This window comes from Xenopus laevis, chromosome 1L (genome assembly GCF_017654675.1).
Source record: "Xenopus laevis strain J_2021 chromosome 1L, Xenopus_laevis_v10.1, whole genome shotgun sequence".
NCBI classification, from domain to species: domain Eukaryota; kingdom Metazoa; phylum Chordata; class Amphibia; order Anura; family Pipidae; genus Xenopus; species Xenopus laevis.
In genome coordinates this window covers 91,102,382-91,119,752 of record NC_054371.1, presented here as the reverse complement: position 1 = coordinate 91,119,752, position 17,371 = coordinate 91,102,382, and the positions used below count along the sequence as shown (strand labels likewise).

At 38.6% G+C, this 17,371-nt stretch overlaps 1 protein-coding gene across 9 annotated transcripts in view; it reads right to left on the bottom strand.

Annotated features, from left to right (window-relative positions):
• ptpn13.L (protein tyrosine phosphatase non-receptor type 13 L homeolog) overlaps positions 1-17,371 on the bottom strand; it is a 147,068-nt gene that overhangs the window by 59,683 nt on the left and 70,014 nt on the right. For all 9 annotated transcript variants that reach the window (XM_018253180.2, XM_018253163.2, XM_018253154.2 and 6 more), the window contains 5 exons: positions 13,385-13,480; positions 6,547-6,622; positions 5,592-5,817; positions 2,022-2,096; positions 842-1,016 (listed from right to left, as the gene is read on the bottom strand). In XM_018253180.2, the coding sequence (XP_018108669.1) occupies positions 842-1,016; positions 2,022-2,096; positions 5,592-5,817; positions 6,547-6,622; positions 13,385-13,480 (648 nt within the window). The remainder of the gene's footprint in view (positions 1-841; positions 1,017-2,021; positions 2,097-5,591; positions 5,818-6,546; positions 6,623-13,384; positions 13,481-17,371) is intronic.

Sequence of the window (17,371 nt, the reverse complement as noted above, 5' to 3'; positions counted from 1 at the left end):
TGTATTTGAAAGTCAGAATCCTCTATTTGTTAAAAATGCATCTTAAAATCTCAAAAGAATCAATAGAAAGTGCCAGCCTTACCTCCTAGTATACCCTACCCGTGCTTTATAGTGTCAAAGAAAAAAAATGGTTTCAATTATGTTTTACCTATTAATAATATTATTATATCAGAGCTGCAGCTCTGTGTCTAGCCTAAAACTAAGGCTGCAGCTCTGTGTCTAGCCTAAAACTAAGGCTGGGTGTGTCTTTTCATTCTCCCACAAGTCATAACTGTGACAAGCGGTACTTTGCAGCATAAGCCCAAGTTACACCCCTGTTTCTCTGTTTCCCTCCCTATGAAAATGCAAGTAGTGAAGCTGCAAGTTTCCGCTAAACTGCAATGTTTTACAGTATCCCAGTATCGGTGCTAGATATTATTCTCCGCACTTTTCTTTGCTCATCTTTTGCTGTGTATAACAGTCTCCATTAAAAGAGTAGCTATTGGATCCTATGGTGTGGTCCTTCTGATGCTAGCAACAACACCCATCAAACCTTAGATAAAGCAAAATGTAATTCAATAGCAACAACTAAAGGGCCACTTCCTGAGAGGTGGTTCCAATGCTTGTCTGTGTTTTTTTTGTAGGCTAAGAGAAGTAGATCCTTCTCTCGGTTAAAGTCCTATTTTTTTAATATGTATTGCTAAAAAATTCCAACACACTAAATCAACTATGTGTAAACTAAACTCTTTGTATGATACTGACTTACAGCCCTGCAACTGCTGTAGCTGAGCAGTCTAGAGGACTGCAGATTGCCAATCCTTGTAGAGAACCAGGCCTTACATGCTAACAATATTCTACTTACCTTTTAGGATCGCAAAACCAAATAAGTGATGTTCAACCAGGCCAACATGGGCTACAACCATGTCAAAGACATCCTTGCATGTAGACTTAGTGTCACAAATCAATTCAATCCTCTGACCGGTGAGGAGGATTATGTTTAGCTTCCGACGGATCTCATCTGTTTTTCCCTTCTTGGCCTGAATATTTTAAAAGACTATCTATTAGAATAAAGTTTTTATTACGTACAATTTAAAGACCATTAATATCAGAAGTGAAAAGAATTCCCCTTAATTTAAACACAGTTCAAATAAAAGACTTTATAATGTAGCTTATATGCTACCAGCTCTTTGTAAATCCCCAACTGGTGTAATAATATTCATTAAGTCTCACATAAATAAACATTTATTATGCTGTGTGGAAAAACGGAAACCTAATACACCACACATCACCATCTGATTGCCAGTCATTTAAATCGATACTGGCACGTTCCTATAAAAATCATAGGAACGTGTCAGTATAAAGTAAATGCTGCACCTGTAATCGTTCGCCGAATTGGTAATCAGCCTATAGAAGGATCATGCCGCCCCCAGCCTAGCGTCTCTGAATTGGCTCAGAAAGCCTTTTAGCCTTTAGAGGGTCGGTGAATGCAGGTTTGTGGGGGCTGGGGGCGGCTTTGCGAGAGGCTTTGAAGGGAATAATTAAGGGTGCAGAATTTACTTGATACTGACATGTTCCTATGATTTTTATCGGAATGTGTCAGTATCACTTTAAATATGGCATAGTTATCAAGTTTTGTCTAGTAATTTTAGGTGTAAGGTTTGTTTCTGTAAAATACAGCCATCAAAACCAGCAGAGGCTTGAAAATCTGTGTAAAAAAATCAGTTGACCATTTTTTTAACAGCAACTTCTGCAGGAACTTTAATTACTTAGGCCAGATCTGAAGTGGTGTCAAATAATGGTGTCAAATATGTTAATCAGGCGTCATAAACCCATTGTATTTAGAGAGCTTATCTGGTATGTACACCTGTGCCTATTCTTTGTTTTTATCTTGAATAGCTGTCACCATGGCTTCACAGATTGTTTATATTAATTATTGTTACCACTGCAGGGCAACAGTACAGCAAATCATATTTTAATTAATTTAAACTGTTTTCTTTTTTTGGGGGTTGCTATTCTTGTAACTGCCTGCTAGTCTGTCTTACCAAAATGGATGGTGGAAGGTCCAGCGTAACACAAGGTTCTGTTGTCATCTTTACAAACTCTGGCCCCAAAAAGCTCTAAAATTCCACATAAAGGTTAACCAGGTTAGATCAGAATACATCCATAAAAGATATACACCAACATAAAAAATGCTCATCCTTTACTGTAGTCATTAAAAAAAAATAATCTCACAGAAATGCAGGTCTATATGTTATTATTTTGTATCTGCTAGAAGTGCTGCATTTTCTACAGAAAAATGGCATCACATTTCAGATGTAATATATCACTATAGTATTTGAAACATGCAACCAAGGACAAGTTAACTACAGTATTTGCACAGTAAGGGCTCATTTATATTGGAGTGCGACAGTTGCAATATTTAAAAGACTTAGGACTGTATAATCGGCACATTATTCTGTGGTAACTGCTCCACTGCTTTTGATCATCTGATGATCATTCTCTGCTGGTGCATTTCTAGTATATTGGCTTTAAAGGAAAACTTTACCCCCAAAATGAATATTTAAGCAACAGATAGTTTCTATCATATTAAGTGGCATATTAAAGAATCTTACCAAACTGGTATATATATTTAAGTATATGTTGCCCTATTACATCCTATTGCCCTATTACATCTCTTGCTTTGAACCACCATTCTGTGATGGTCTCTGTGCTGCCTCAGAGATCATCTGACCAGAAATGTAACAGGAAGAAGTGTGTAAGCAAAAGTAAGATTTTTGTACTTGCTGTTACATACTTTTCTCTTAAATCTTTTACCCCTTTGCTCAATCAACTTTATTCAGTTTGTTTAACTAAGAAGTCAACAGAAGAACTGTGATGAACTGAACTTTTCCACATTCAAGGATGAAAAGGTTTTAATGGTTAGTACGGTACATAAATCTTCCTTTCTCTTAGTCGTGGGGACACAGAAACCATGGGGACATATCAAAGATCCCCCGAATACCAAGGGAGGGAGCAACTTATGAAGAAACTGCCACTAGAAAGATGGTCTTCCACATGAGGTCCACTGAGCCCAGATGCTCAAAATGAGGTTCCAGTAATGCAGTAAAAATGAGGTTCAGGTCCCATGGGGAACTGGATGACGGAATGGTGGTGCCACTCTAGAAACTTCCTGAAGAAAGGTACGTATGTCTTCCTGGAGAGCCAGGCGTTCCTGAAAAAGGATTGAGAGCATATCTTGGATTTTAGGGACCCTAGACGAGTCCCTTTGCCGAGACCGGACTGAAGAAACTCCATAAATGTCGGAATATGACAGTCTCTGAAATCAAGGTTCTGTTGTGTTCATCAGGACCAGTAACAATTCCATGTCCAATGATAGATCGTGGAAGTGGATGGATTTCGAGCATCAATCATGGTCTGAATGACGTCCTCAGAAAAGCCCTTCTCCTTCAGGATAATGGCCTCAAGAGCCAGCCCATTAAGACGAACAGTCCTTGGTTTTGATGCTTAAGAGGGCCCTAAAATAGGAGATCATCCCGCACAGGAAGTGGTATTGGGGGTTCCAGCGAAAGAGACACTAGGTCTGCATACCAGGATCTCCTGGGCCAACACTGGGCGACTATGACTGCGGTTGCTTCTCCTCATATCTTTTTGAGTACTGGGGAAGCATGGGAAGACGTAGGCCAGTCGGAAGCGTCATGGAATCGTCATGGCGTCTATCCCCACCTCCAGGGGGGTCTCTATACTTTGCAAAAAACTTGGGAACCTTTTGGTTGCATCTGTTGGCCATTAAGTGGACTTGGGGCTTCCCCCATTTGTATACCAGAAGTTGAAAGACATCCTGGTGAAGCTCCCATTCGCCTAGGTCTATCCAGAGTATGCTTAGAAAGTCCGCCTCCCAATTTTCTACTTCAGGAATGTGAATGGCGGCCAGATATGGGATGTTATTTTTGGCCCATATTAGGATGCTCCCTTACCCTTTCGATTCATGTATGTGATGGCGGTGGCATTGTCTGTCTGAAAGCGCACCGATTTGTGCTGAAGACGGTCCCTCCAATACTGAAGAGCTAGACAAATTTCCAATAGGTTGATCGGAAGCTGTGATTCCTCTAGGGACCACACACCCTGTGCTGATCTTCCCTGAAAGGTTGCTCCCCAGCTGTGGAGCCAGGCGATTGGGTTGAAGCCACCACCTGAGCAACCTCTTGGTGTTTGTTGACAGGGAGATCCGTTGGTGGAGGGATTTCTTGTGCCAGCTTTGTAGGATTACGGTCTAAAGAGGACAGAGATGGCATTGCTGACACCATGAGGCCCAGCACTCTCATACAAGTCTGTAATGGCGGCCCTGTGTTGTCCTGAGGAGCTACCTCTTCTGGAGTTAAAGCTAGTCTATGGTTTGTTCTGTGAGAGAAGTGTACCCCCCCATAGCTTTTCTAATTTGTCCCCAAAAAGTCTCAATCCTTTAAAGGGGATGGATACCAGGGATTTTTGGGAACTGAGGTCGGCTGACCACATTTTTAGCTACAGCAACCTACGGGCTTCAACTGAAAGAGCTGAGGATCTGGCTACAAGCTTTGCAGCATCTAACACGGCTTCCCCTACAAAGGCATTAGCCTTAGAGATGAATGTCGTCATTTCGTGTCATCTGGAGGCCGATGCGATGATTGGAAGTAAGGCTGATCCAGCAGCTGAGAATACTGCTTTGAGGAATCTTTCCAACTTCTTATAAGTATGGTCCGTAAACGCTGAGGCATCTGGGACAGTAAGAATTGTATCCTTAGATAATCTAGATACTGGAGCATACACAATAGGGGGGATGCTCCATTTTTCAGTAAAATCCTTAGGAAAGGGGTATTGCTTGGCAAAACGCCTGGTGACCTGAAACTTTCTCTCGTGTGCTTGCCATTCATCCTGCATGGTGTCCTGCCTGCTGATGGGAGGGGCCCTTTACCTCATGGTTCCTGTGTCCCCCACGACGTAGAGAAAGACAGAACTCTGTCTTTTAATTGGCTCATGTGACCTAACCTGTATGGTTTGTTTGTGTGTTTGTGAATCCTACGATCCCAGGGGGAGGCCCTTATTTTTGAAAATGCCAATTTCCTATTTAGAATTACCCAATGGCACACACTAATGAAAAAAGTATATTATTATAAAAATGGTTTATTTACATGAATCAGGGTTTTACAAATGAGCTGTTTCATGCAATATCTTTTTATAGAGACCTACATTGTTCGAGGGGTATAGTTTTCCTTTAAGTTTAATTAAAACATATTGAATAAGTAAAAAAGTAGGTAATAATGAATAATACATAATGCTGCTTTTTTCAGGATTCTGTCCACTAATCATGTCAGCCTAACTGCTGATTGGTTTCTATCCTACAGTGCAGTGTGCTGAGTGCTGCCAGAGAATTCATTGGGTAGGAAGTGGAGCAGATGAGCAGGGCTAGTTGGGGGGATATTTCAATAAATCAGCCCCAAACACACATTTTTCAAGCACATTCCTTCTATAGGTAGATGAGTATAATGCACTAGCAGATTCTTGTTTTTACACACTATGTCTCCTTTAAGATAGAGATTTGAAATACAAAGACTTGAGATTTTTTTTGCAAAAATTACCCTCAGATTTCTCTGTGCCAATGAATTTTCCATGGCAATCTCTCTCAGAGGATCCCTATTAAGGTCCAACATGGAAGTTCGGGGAACATCACCAGAGTAGAGGTTTAACCGTGACTGCCTGATGGCCATTCTAGCTTGCATTTCAATCATATCTTCCTCTTGACGTTTTCGCATCTCTTGCCTGATATTTGCACCATCTGGTGGGTTTTCATAATGCTGATTGGATCTAGTAATATATAAGGTGAGATACCTTAATGTGGACATAGAGGTGACCATTGCAATGGAAGGCATTATCAGACCAGCTTTTCTTTTTGGAAGAGTGACTGGAACCATAAGACAGTCTGTCACAACTGGTTACTGAGGTGCCCCCTACTTGCAACGATAATTACACGGTAAGGTTAAATTTGCATAGCTGCATATATGGCCACTTTAAAATAGGAAATATTATAATGGTTAACAATGTTTGCCATGGTTAAGGTTGATAGTAAATGAATTATGCATGGTTCAGAAAGAAGTTTTCATATGTGGAATTTGAAGTGGGACAATTATGACAATGCATCAAACATCAGTAACATGACAAATGGCAGAATGGAAATCTGTGAGTTATCGGTGAAATATGAAGTTCATGAAGACACAAAGCCAGTTTATAATATGTAGATCCATAAAAGTAAGTGTTGTCAATACACAGATAGATTTTAGCGTATACAGGATAAACATCTTCTGGCCCAGGAGGGACATTTCAAGGTAGAAAATCTTTAAAAAGCATGGCTGGTTCTTTCTGCCTTTTGTTCTCTCTCATTTTTCAATTTCTCCTTTCTTTACTATTACTTTCCAATTCATATTATACCAACCATATTTTCATTTGTATTTTTTACAATTAAAAATGTTAAAAAAAAATCAATGAAAAGAAAAAGCAAGGCTGGGTAAAAGTCATCCAAAACGACATGCTATGCACCTCAATCCTGGAAGCTGTAGTCGATCTGTATCTTCTAATCCAGCCACAACACTTGTTGAATCCTTTCTTTTTAAGCCTTCATTTGTTTTCATTCAAGAACATAAAAAACATGAAATTATATAGTCAAACAGGGCATTTAAAAATGTTTAACATAAGGTCAGACACAATAATTAACATGCAACATCCTTATTTAATTTGAAGTGAACATGGGATAAAGGGATTGTGAGTCTGTGCAAAATAGTAGCAGTTGTGTTTTATACTGCCTCCATAAATAGCTAGAACCACAAAAGTCACTCTCTCACCAGAACAAATAAGTGAAATATAAAAACTTTAATCAACTCTATTAAATATATATGTTTTAAAAGTGGTAAAATGGAGGGGTCATGTATAAAGGTACAGCAAATTAAAACTAAAGGAATGATTAATGGAATTAAATGAGTGCTTCACATTTAAGGGCAATTCATCACACGTAACCTACCACAGAGAGCAAAAACAGACACAAGCTATCATGTTTTGTATACTTTGTGGCCCTTGCAATGGGTTAGCAAACCATAGGCACATGTCCTTGTGCTTCAAAATGGGGCAAAAGGACCTTCTCTTCTCATGTGAATACAACACTGCCTGTGTTCAGCTGCACTGTATTCATGAAGGGCGGACAGGGGGTGACACCTACTTCTTCCCTCTCACAGCCCCTACCTCCACCTTAACTTGGGCATAATTCAAACATGTAAGTTATGGAGCATTGTATTTTTCATCTGCTACAAGTTGTACTGTGATGATATACCTTGGATGCAAGTGTTTCTTGCACTAAGGCGATATATTTTGATCCACTATCTTAACATTTGCACTGGGAAAATAAAATATTATCCCTTTAATGTGTTATAGAACAAACTAATTTTAACTTTTTAGTTGGGCTTTATTTTGTACAGTTCTTAAATTATTTCCCATCTTTTTGGCAGCTTGCCATTTAAAATGCTATCTGGTTATGTGAAAACATATTTGTCTCAGAATATTACTGTCAACATCTAAGTTAATTTAAATGTGATTTACCCCTTTAAAATTGTCATAAAAAGAATGTCAAGTTACAAAAGCCTAACTCAACATTTGTGTATATGGTATAAAATACACTTTTAAGAATCACACAAATCTTTGGAACAACAGGTATTTAAAAAAAATGTTTTTAATTAACTTTCAAAGATGAATTAGCAGAAACACTGGCACTGTAACTTTTTAACATTAAATATTTTTTGGAGTAGGGTGGTATAAAAATAATCCAAAACTTGGACTAACTCCATCGACAATATGAATATTTATTATGCTCAAATACAAGAGAGTGCTTTGCTTCTGTTTTTTAAAATGTGTTGCTGAGCAAATATGAGCAATAAGGAAGTACAAGGTTCTTCTCTTTAATACTATCTGACAGGTTTTCAGATATAAAACACATGTTAAAATTGATCAGAGGACTATATTTTTGCCTTGTCTGCTGTTTTTCTAATAATGTTATGAATAAAACGTCTTATTGACATCATAACTCACTTGGCGCTAGTCCTGGTTTCTCTGAGTGTTGATTTTGGCAAAAGCTTTACAATGTAACGTATGTGCTACATATGCACAGTGTCAGGCCTAAAAAGTAAAAGCAGCCATAAGTAACTATAAGTAACTATAGTGGTAGCCGACCCCGTGGCCGCAAGGGGGCCCGAGCAGCTTCCTAGATAGCCATTCACTGCAAATTTTCTCACCCACTACCAGCGATGGCAGGGGTGCATAAGCGTGAGCAGTCAGGGGTGGAGGCCAGAGCCAGGTAGGTGGCAGTGTGCCCTCATGGGAGGTCCGGCCTGATGTCATTACACCACTGCAATCAATCCAGGCAAAAACCCATAATTTCCTGTTTGAGACAAATTAACATAGCAAAATGAGATGCTCCTTTGGTATATTCCATAACCATTAAATTGATACTTCATTGAAGAACGTAGAGCCAGCAAATGCTAAACATATTCCAGAAAGAGTTTCTTGGGATTTGTTATTATAACCCTGCTTTTGGTTACAACATGAAATTATAGTTTTGCAATTTGTTTTGCAAAATAATTGATTGGTTTGATTTTGCAGGCCCGTCAATGTCAATTGAACAGAATTTACAATACAAAGCACTGCCAGAAGAAGTTCTCAGACAAACTAGGGGTATTGCCAAGTGAGCTATGATGCCAGTAAAATGGTTTATTTACACCATTAACACAAGCAGCAGGCAAGACACAAAGACATTCCTCTGAGCAACTTCCACATTTTTTTCTAGTTTAAAAAATTGCTAAGTTACTATATTAGCAGAACAGTGTCAGCTGAATTTTGCATGTGCCATACATGTTTTGCTAAATTTGCTCTCGCTCACAGTAGGGAAATTTACTGGGGGAAAACTATACAAATTGACAGGACAAGCTGTGCTTTAAAAATCTGGCACTTACTTGGCAAGGCAAGCAGTCTAGAAAGGCAGGAGGACGATTGGATCCAGAGGAAGACCACCATCATGCGCAAGATTGCTGTGGCTATGCCAGAGGGCATAGGAAGTAAAGGTAGCAGCAGACATGTTGTTTACATGTGTTTGCTACTGCCTATAACCCCTAGGTTACTGTGCCCAAGGGCAAGCTTGTTCCTTAGTTTTATAAGTTGCTCCTCTTTTCCCCTGGCCCAAATTGCTGCAGAATGTATCTAAGATGACACCTAAAGAGTTAAAGGGAAGCCAGTAGCACACTAGGGGGTTATTTATAAAATATATAGTTTTAGAGGTTTGTGAGGTTTTTTATACCTCGAATGAACTCAAATGTTTTCCGATTTAAAAAGAAAAACTTGAATGGAAAAAATTCTAATCAGTGAATTTGGGGTGAACAACATGAATTTTGAAACTTGAATTTAATCAAGTTTTTGCTGAAAAAAACCCCCAAATCCGAGCAAAACCCACAGAAAAAAAAGAACATCATGAAGGTTAAAAACCATATTCAAATGGTTCAAGAGACCTCTGCCTTTGACTTCAACATGACCTTGTCAGGTTTTAGCTAGAGCATTTTGGGGTATAAATCTAATATAAATTCCAGTTTTGACTGAAAATACCCTTGAAAACTCGAATTTTTCAGGTTATATACAACTTGACCTTTAATAAGTCTGCCCCTAAAATTTTTCTCCTCCTCTGCATTGACAACACAGAGTAAATGTCAGAGAAAAACACCTAGGGGCATATTTATTAACACTGGAGACAAACCTCATCGGTGATGTTGCCCATAGCAACCAGTCTTTAAAACAATCAGATCTTTGCTTTTGTCTTCTAACTTGTAGGTGTTGAAATCAAATTGGTGATTGCTTGATATGGGCAACATCACCAGTTATGTTTGTCTCCAATGTTAATAATTATGTCCCCTAATTTGCCATTGGACACACTGCTCATAATTATTGAGGAGATATTAAAACAGAAGAACAACACTCCCTTGAATATGAGTACAAGAAACACTCATATCAATCATCAAGGTGGAATGCTCATAATTGGTGTTTATCTGAAATAACACTGTATTCTTAAAACTTCAGTGTAGGCTTCTGTGCATTTAACTCTATTAATCGTTATTACTTCAGTTTAAGGCTAATGCCAGATGGGGCTGAAAATTAGTCTGCTGAAATATGCAGGCTGGGAATCAGCTGGCATTAGCATCCTGTCCTGCCTGCACCCGAACAATTGAGTCGGATTGGGTGCATTCACATGCGGCAAATTTTGGCACATGTATGTAAACTCTTGTACCTGTTTGCCGAAATCAGCCACATGTGCCTGCACCCAGTCCGACACAATTGTTCTGGATGCAGGCAGGACAGGATGCTAACACCAGCATAGGGGCTAAATATCAACCTGCTTATTTCAGCAGGTCGCTTTTCAGCCCTGTCTGGCATTACCCTTACTTTACTTTAGGGTTGCTTATTAAGGCAAATCAAGAAAAAGTGACTATGTAAATAAAATTGTTGTTTAGTTTGCAGCTTAATACTGAAGAAATACTAGCAGGTGGCACTGTGATTAGCCTTACAGCAGGGATTTACAGGTCAGGTACCAAAGGGTGTGTCTTCGCAGTCCCCTTTAAGGGCCATGACAGAAAGCACTTACACCACATACAGAAAAAGGCATTTTCCCACCATTACCTGGAGTTGCCACATGTAAAACTTTGTACTAAAAATTTATTTTAGTATCTTTGTATCTAAACTATTTTAGAAAAAAAAATTATTTTGCACAGCCTATTTACTCAGTTTGACACTGAACAATTAATTCCTTTAAGATGCCTTTGCCTCTATTGGAAGGATTAATAGAAGAGTTTGTTGTATGCTTTCCATTGCATATTCATACATAGTTAACCTAGACTTTGCATATATTTTATCTATTTCATTAACATTACTTTACGCATTATTCAAGCAGTGGCTTCTAGCTGGGGCTTAAAGGAGCAGTAACACCAAAAAATGTTTTTTAATGTAATAAAATGTGTTTTAAAGGACAAGGAAAGGCAAAAAAATAAAATTCCATTTTTACTTTCTTTAACGAAAAAGAAACCTATCTCCAATATACTTTAATTAAAAAATGCGTACCGTTTTTATAAGAAACTTGACTGTATGCAGTGAAATTCTCCCTTCATGTACTGCTGTGGATAGGAATTGTCAGATGATCCCTAACTGCTGAGCAGGGAAACAATCATACTTATGAACAGCAGGGGGAGCCCCCACCTTACTTACCAGCCATGCAGAATTCAAGCAGCTTTGTTTATGACAATCCCTAAGCAGCCCAGACCACACTGAGCATGTGCAGGGTCAGGGTCAGGCAAAGATGTTTAACAAAGTTACAAGTTGACTGCCCCCTGTGGCCAACTTTGAAAGCATAAATTATTTGTTTGATTAGGCTTTGTGGTGCAGTAAGTTCATGCTTATGTTTAGTATACAAAATACAGCATTTCTAGCCTTATTCTATTTTCGACTTTCCTTGTCCTTTAAATTAATAATATTAAACTGCAACGTTGCCCTGCACTGGTAAAACTGCTGTGTAAGTTGTTGTGTAGCAATGGAGGGAGCTATTCAAAGGAGAAAAGGCTCATGTTACACAGCAGATAAGCTCTGTCAAACATAATGGTGTTATCTGTTATCCACTATTTAACCTGTGCCTATAGCCTTTTTTTCAATTTCTGCAATTGCTACACAACAGCTTGTTTATATGAACTATAGTAATGTTTTGAAGCAAACAGATCAGTTTGCTGCAGGACAGCAGTACATGTGGTAGTACCCTTAAAGGGATACTGTCATGGGAAAAAAAACATTTTTCAAAATTAATCAGCTAATAGTGCTGATCCAGCAGAATTCTGCACTGAAATCCATTTATCAAAAGAGCAAACAGATTTTTTTATACTGAATTTTGAAATCTGACATGGGGCTAGACATATTGTCAATTTCCCAGCTGCCCCAAGTCATGTGACTTGTGCTCTGATAAACTTCAATCACTCTTTACTGCTGTACTGCAAGTTAGAGTGATATCACCCCTCCCTTTTTCCAAACAAAAGAACAATGGGAAGGTAACCAGATAGCAGCTCCCTAACACAGGATAACAGCTGCCTGGTAAATCTAAAAACAGCACTCAATAGTAAAAACCCATGTCCCACTGAGACACATTCAGTTACATTGAGAAAGAAAAACAGCAGCCTGCCAGAAAGCATTTCTCTCCTAAAGTGCAGGCATAAGTTACATGACTGGGGGCAGCTGGGAAATTAGCAAAATATCTAGCCCCATGTCAGATTTCAAAATGGAATATAAAAAAATCTGTTTGCTTTTTTGATAAATGGATTTCAGTGCAGAATTTTGCTGGAGTAGCACTATTAACTGATGCGTTTTGAAAAAAAAAACATGTTTTCCGATGACAGGATCCCTTTAATGTTTGTAATTCCTAAGGCAGTATATACAAAATGTAAATGGTGTTTTAGTCTTCCCAAACTTGCTCCTTTGAACATCTGAACTTTCACCCTGTTTACCATGACCACATACAACATGCTTTTGCAACAGTACTAAAACTAAGATTACTCTGATTCCTGAAGTGGCCAGAAGACTGAGCACTATTTCTCCACACTTCTTACGTTTGTTGCAGTTTTAGGGTCTGGCCACACAAGCAGATTTGGGGAGATTAGTTGCTCCAGCGACAAATCTCCTCTTCCTCGGGGCGACAATCTCCCCAAACTGCCGTTTCCCAGCCCTCCGCCTTAAATGAAAACCGCCTGGGGGGATGCACACACGGCACTTCGTTTTCCGAGGTACCCTGAAAACGAAGCGCCGTGTGTGCATTCCCCCAGGCGATATTCATTTAAGCCGGCGGAGGGAAGTGGGAAGGCAGTTCGGGGAGATTGTTGCCCGGAAGAAGAGGAGATTTGTCGCTGGGGCGACTAATCTCCCCGAATCTGCTTGTGTGGCAAGACCCTTAGAAACACTTTACCACCAATAAGTTATATAATAGCTAAAGTACCAATGAAAATGTTCCTTTCAGTGGAGGAGGGTGAACTAAATATTTGCGAGCCTACCAATAGGTGATTTCCATGGGAGAACTATATGTACCTATGGTAGTTAGTCTGTTTTCATGGAGGCTAAACCTCCCTAATCCTCAATTATTCTCCACCTATGATTTCTTTAATTCAGCGATGTCCAACTTGTTACATGTAGGGTGTCAGATTAAATTAAATTGATGACATTATACAGTGAAGTCTATTGAGCCTTTGAGCAGACTGGGGGCCATAAAAGTCTATATCCAGCCCACAGGCCTCCAGTTGGATAGCTCTGCCTTAAATCATTTTACCTTGCCTAAATTCTGGGTCTGAAGACACAATGGATTGGCTTTCACTGGAGGAACTGCAGGCATCACTGTGTGACGTTCGATGTAATCTGGCTGGCTCTGCAAGCAAAAAAGGAAAAAAGTCTTCAATATAAGGACATACTCACTCACTTTTACAACTACAACATTACATCCGTATGAACACCCCAATCACATACATTTGTTTAAATTATACTTAATGCTGAAGGAAGCGGTAGATCTTTATAACAAAATATATATTTTTGGTATTTTTCTATTCAACTTTATACATTTTTAAAAAAAAATGCAATTAATCCAGTCAATCAAGTAATCAATCAGTTTATATGTAAACCCAACAGGATTCTTTTGCCACCAATAATGATTATTTATATCTAAGTCAGGATCAAGTACAAAGTACGGTTTTATTATTATAGAGAAAAAAGGAAATAATTTTTAAAATTGTGAATCATTTGATTAAAATGCACTCTAATCCACTAATTTGGCGCTTTCTAGATAATGGATACCTGTGTGATATCCCTTTAAGGGTAAGTCCACACAGGGTGTTTTGGGGAGATTTGGTCGCCTGGTGAATGGTCGCCGCAAAAACGAGGCGATTAATCTCTCCAAACGCCTTCCCTGAATCTGCGCCGGCTAAAATTAACAAACGCCGGCGCTAATTACATGCGGCAATTCATTTTCCGAAGTCGCCCGAAGTTTCCTCGTGAGGCAACTTCGGAAAACGAACCGTCGTGTGTAATAAGCGCCGGTGGTTTTTCATTTTAGCCGGCGCAGAGCCAGGGAAGGCGTTTGGGGAGATTGGTCGCCGCAAAAATGAGGCGATTAGTCGCCAGGCGACCAAATCTCCCCAAAATGCCCGTGTGGCCTGACCCCAACACTAATGAATCACTCACACACAGGAGATAAGGATTTTGAAAGCTGACTTCATCAGCATCTACAGGCATTACTCAGAACTTAGATTTCACAGCTGAGCTTTCATTAATGACATCTGTGTCTTATTTCATGACTGTGCTTGCATAAAAGGGGAAGTCTGACTTGTTCGCCTCTGCATTTTGGACTGTGTCCAAGATACCTTATTGTGCACTTCATATCCAGTGAAAATGATTGCACAGACTAATACGTTTGTGCTTAATGTTGAGCAGTCATATAAGAGCTTTTGGAAAATGTGTTCATGGTCATTTGTGAATCTTAAAGGGGTGCCATTATCAAAATATAATGTTTTGATTTGTTCATAAAAATAATGTGTAATGTTTAGTTGAAAAGTGATGGAAGTGATGGTAATGTAATCAAATTAATGAGAAATTATAGACACATTTTCGACATGAGCACATTCATTTAGGCTTATGTAAAAAAAAAGTTGCATAAACACCATCTGAACTCCCAAAAGTAAATCTACATTTATTTTTTAAACACAGGCATACCTGATTCGATAGATTGAAAGGAAACGATAATATCTGTGCTTGCTGGGATCAATGTCCCACCCCAGACTCACAGTGTAATGCAACCCATCCATCACCTTTTTTCCCTGTGAAGAGATTAATTCTGGCATTTGAAACCCCTCTATTTCTAGTGAATGTGTGCACTCACTGGGCTTATGTGAGTGCACGATGAAAAGGAGAGGCTTCAAGTCACAGAATCCATTTTACAATAAACCAAGGTGAGGGTATGTACTACACTGTGAGACTGAGAATGGGAACTGGTCATAGGAAGGACACAGAAATGTGGTTTCCTTTCAATCTGTGAAATCAGGTATGCTATCTAATGTGTTAGATAATGTGTGTGTGCCTTTTCTACTTAAACCCAACTAAATGAAGTCATGCCAAAAAGGGGAGTACATTTCCCTTAAAATTAGGAAAGACTAATTATTTTTATGCTTCAGATAAATTATATTTCACTTTTTCCTGCTGGGGAATCATAGATTAGCCCTCTGAAAACAACAGAATCTATTTGTGGACAGCTACAAATAACTACTTCTAATTCCCTTTGTGACATGAGTTATGGTATTCTTGCTTTTGAATAATTTGCAACTGCTAGATGGGATGTGGAACGGTGAACATGTGAATGAAAGACAGCTTTATCAGTATTCATTTGTTCTGTTTTTCAAAGAATCATACAAAAGTACACACATCAAACAAAGTGGTACTGCAGTACACATGATGGTTCAAGTAAGCACTGCCTTTTAAAGCTAATGAAAGGAAAAGGATAGCATTTAATTATTTGCCAGGATCCACCCATTATTAATTGTGCAGTTTAAACATTAATAAACATGCTGTTAATTATGCATGGTTGTCAGAGGATTTCAAAGCCCTGTGATGCTTAATATGACAATTTTGGTAAAGGTGTTTTGCAAGACTGAAAAGCCAGATTAAATTTACAGAAGCATTAATTATCAAAGAAGGCATTTACAAGCCCAGACAATCAGCATTAAGAACCCCTGTCATATGGAACATAAAGCTATGACAGACTCCAGTGTGTGTGGGTTTGTAAACAACTATACATTGACTGCAGGAGTTGGATTTCCAATGGCCACTAAAAAACACAAATGGACTCCAATGTATTGTAAAAAAATAAATTCTATTTTGCAAATTTTTACCCCTTCACAAATTTTTTTAGCTAAGCAAAATGGGCCAGATTTGCCCATCACTAGTGAAAGGTTCTTTTTTTACTTTGATTAAGGCCCTTTGAGTGACTATAAACTCAATTGCTAGCAAGTTTTGTGGCATGTTGAAAGTTTAAAGCAACAAGTGGGCCTTTCGCCTCCCTGCTTCTTGTAACTTCTGTAACATTACTCTTGCCTGCCCTATATTTTAAAATGTACATGTCACTTTTGGCAAGTGAGAAAGTATTAAAAGGGTTAAAGCCACTCTATGCTTTTGATGCCACACAGACTTTTTGTTCTCACATGTAACCACTGAGGACAATCTAATGTCACACAAAAACAGGATTGTTCTTCAATGTTTATTTGCCTTGTATGTGCTTGTAACAAGAGAGTTAATTCTATTATTATAACGTACAAATGCATTAAAGAGAAGGCAGCCAACTAAGCTACAAGTGTAAAGCTGGTTTATCAGGGTGGAGTGCCTATTCCCACATGAAACCTTACTTGATCCCATAACTAAACATCCAAGAGGAGTAACTGGGAGTCAAACAATTAAGGAGAAGTTAAAGCAACAAACTAAATGACCAAGCAGTACCATACGCTTTGTCAATCATTAACATGTGTTAATTGAGTCATGTTTGACTCTAAACACATAATAATAAAGGTATGGTTTAGCCTGAAAACCATCTGAAAGGAGTGTGAGGGAGTGTGCATTCTTTCCAATTCTTGATCTGTTAAAACTATGGAAAAACTGATTATCTGAATATTCGAACTGAGATCCAATGTCAGTGCACAATGGAATGTTCACACTAACTCTAGATATGCCCAGAAATGTATTATTTCCATTGACAACAAAGGTAATTTATGTGGCAACACAGTTAGTATTGCTATCTTGCAATGCGATTGCCCAGATTTTGATTTGACCAGGGTACAAGGAGTTTGTATATTTTATTAGTAACTTTTTTGGTTTCCTTGGGGTACTCTAGTACCCCCCCCCCTGATTGATTTGATCACTGGCACAGATCTGTAGGTAATGTTATTATTTTTATAAATTGTGCTCAGCCCATTATGGTTACTTGAAAATTCGTCAGCATGTGTTTTAAAAGCTATAACTACAGACCAGTTGTGGTGCTTTCCTCTGCAGTCAATGGGAAGTTACTGAAAGCAATTACTGACAGAATTTGTGTCACCACTGCTCCTTTCATTATACTATTACGGGCTAGGTTTCCTCATCTTAATACAGATTATGAACAGGTACTACAATATTTTATCAAGTTAAAAGACTAGCAAAACATCACACAATGAAATGTAAATAAATGATGAAATAGTGTTGCAAATGAAAAAAAAGCAAAGAAAGACATAATTTTAAAGCACAA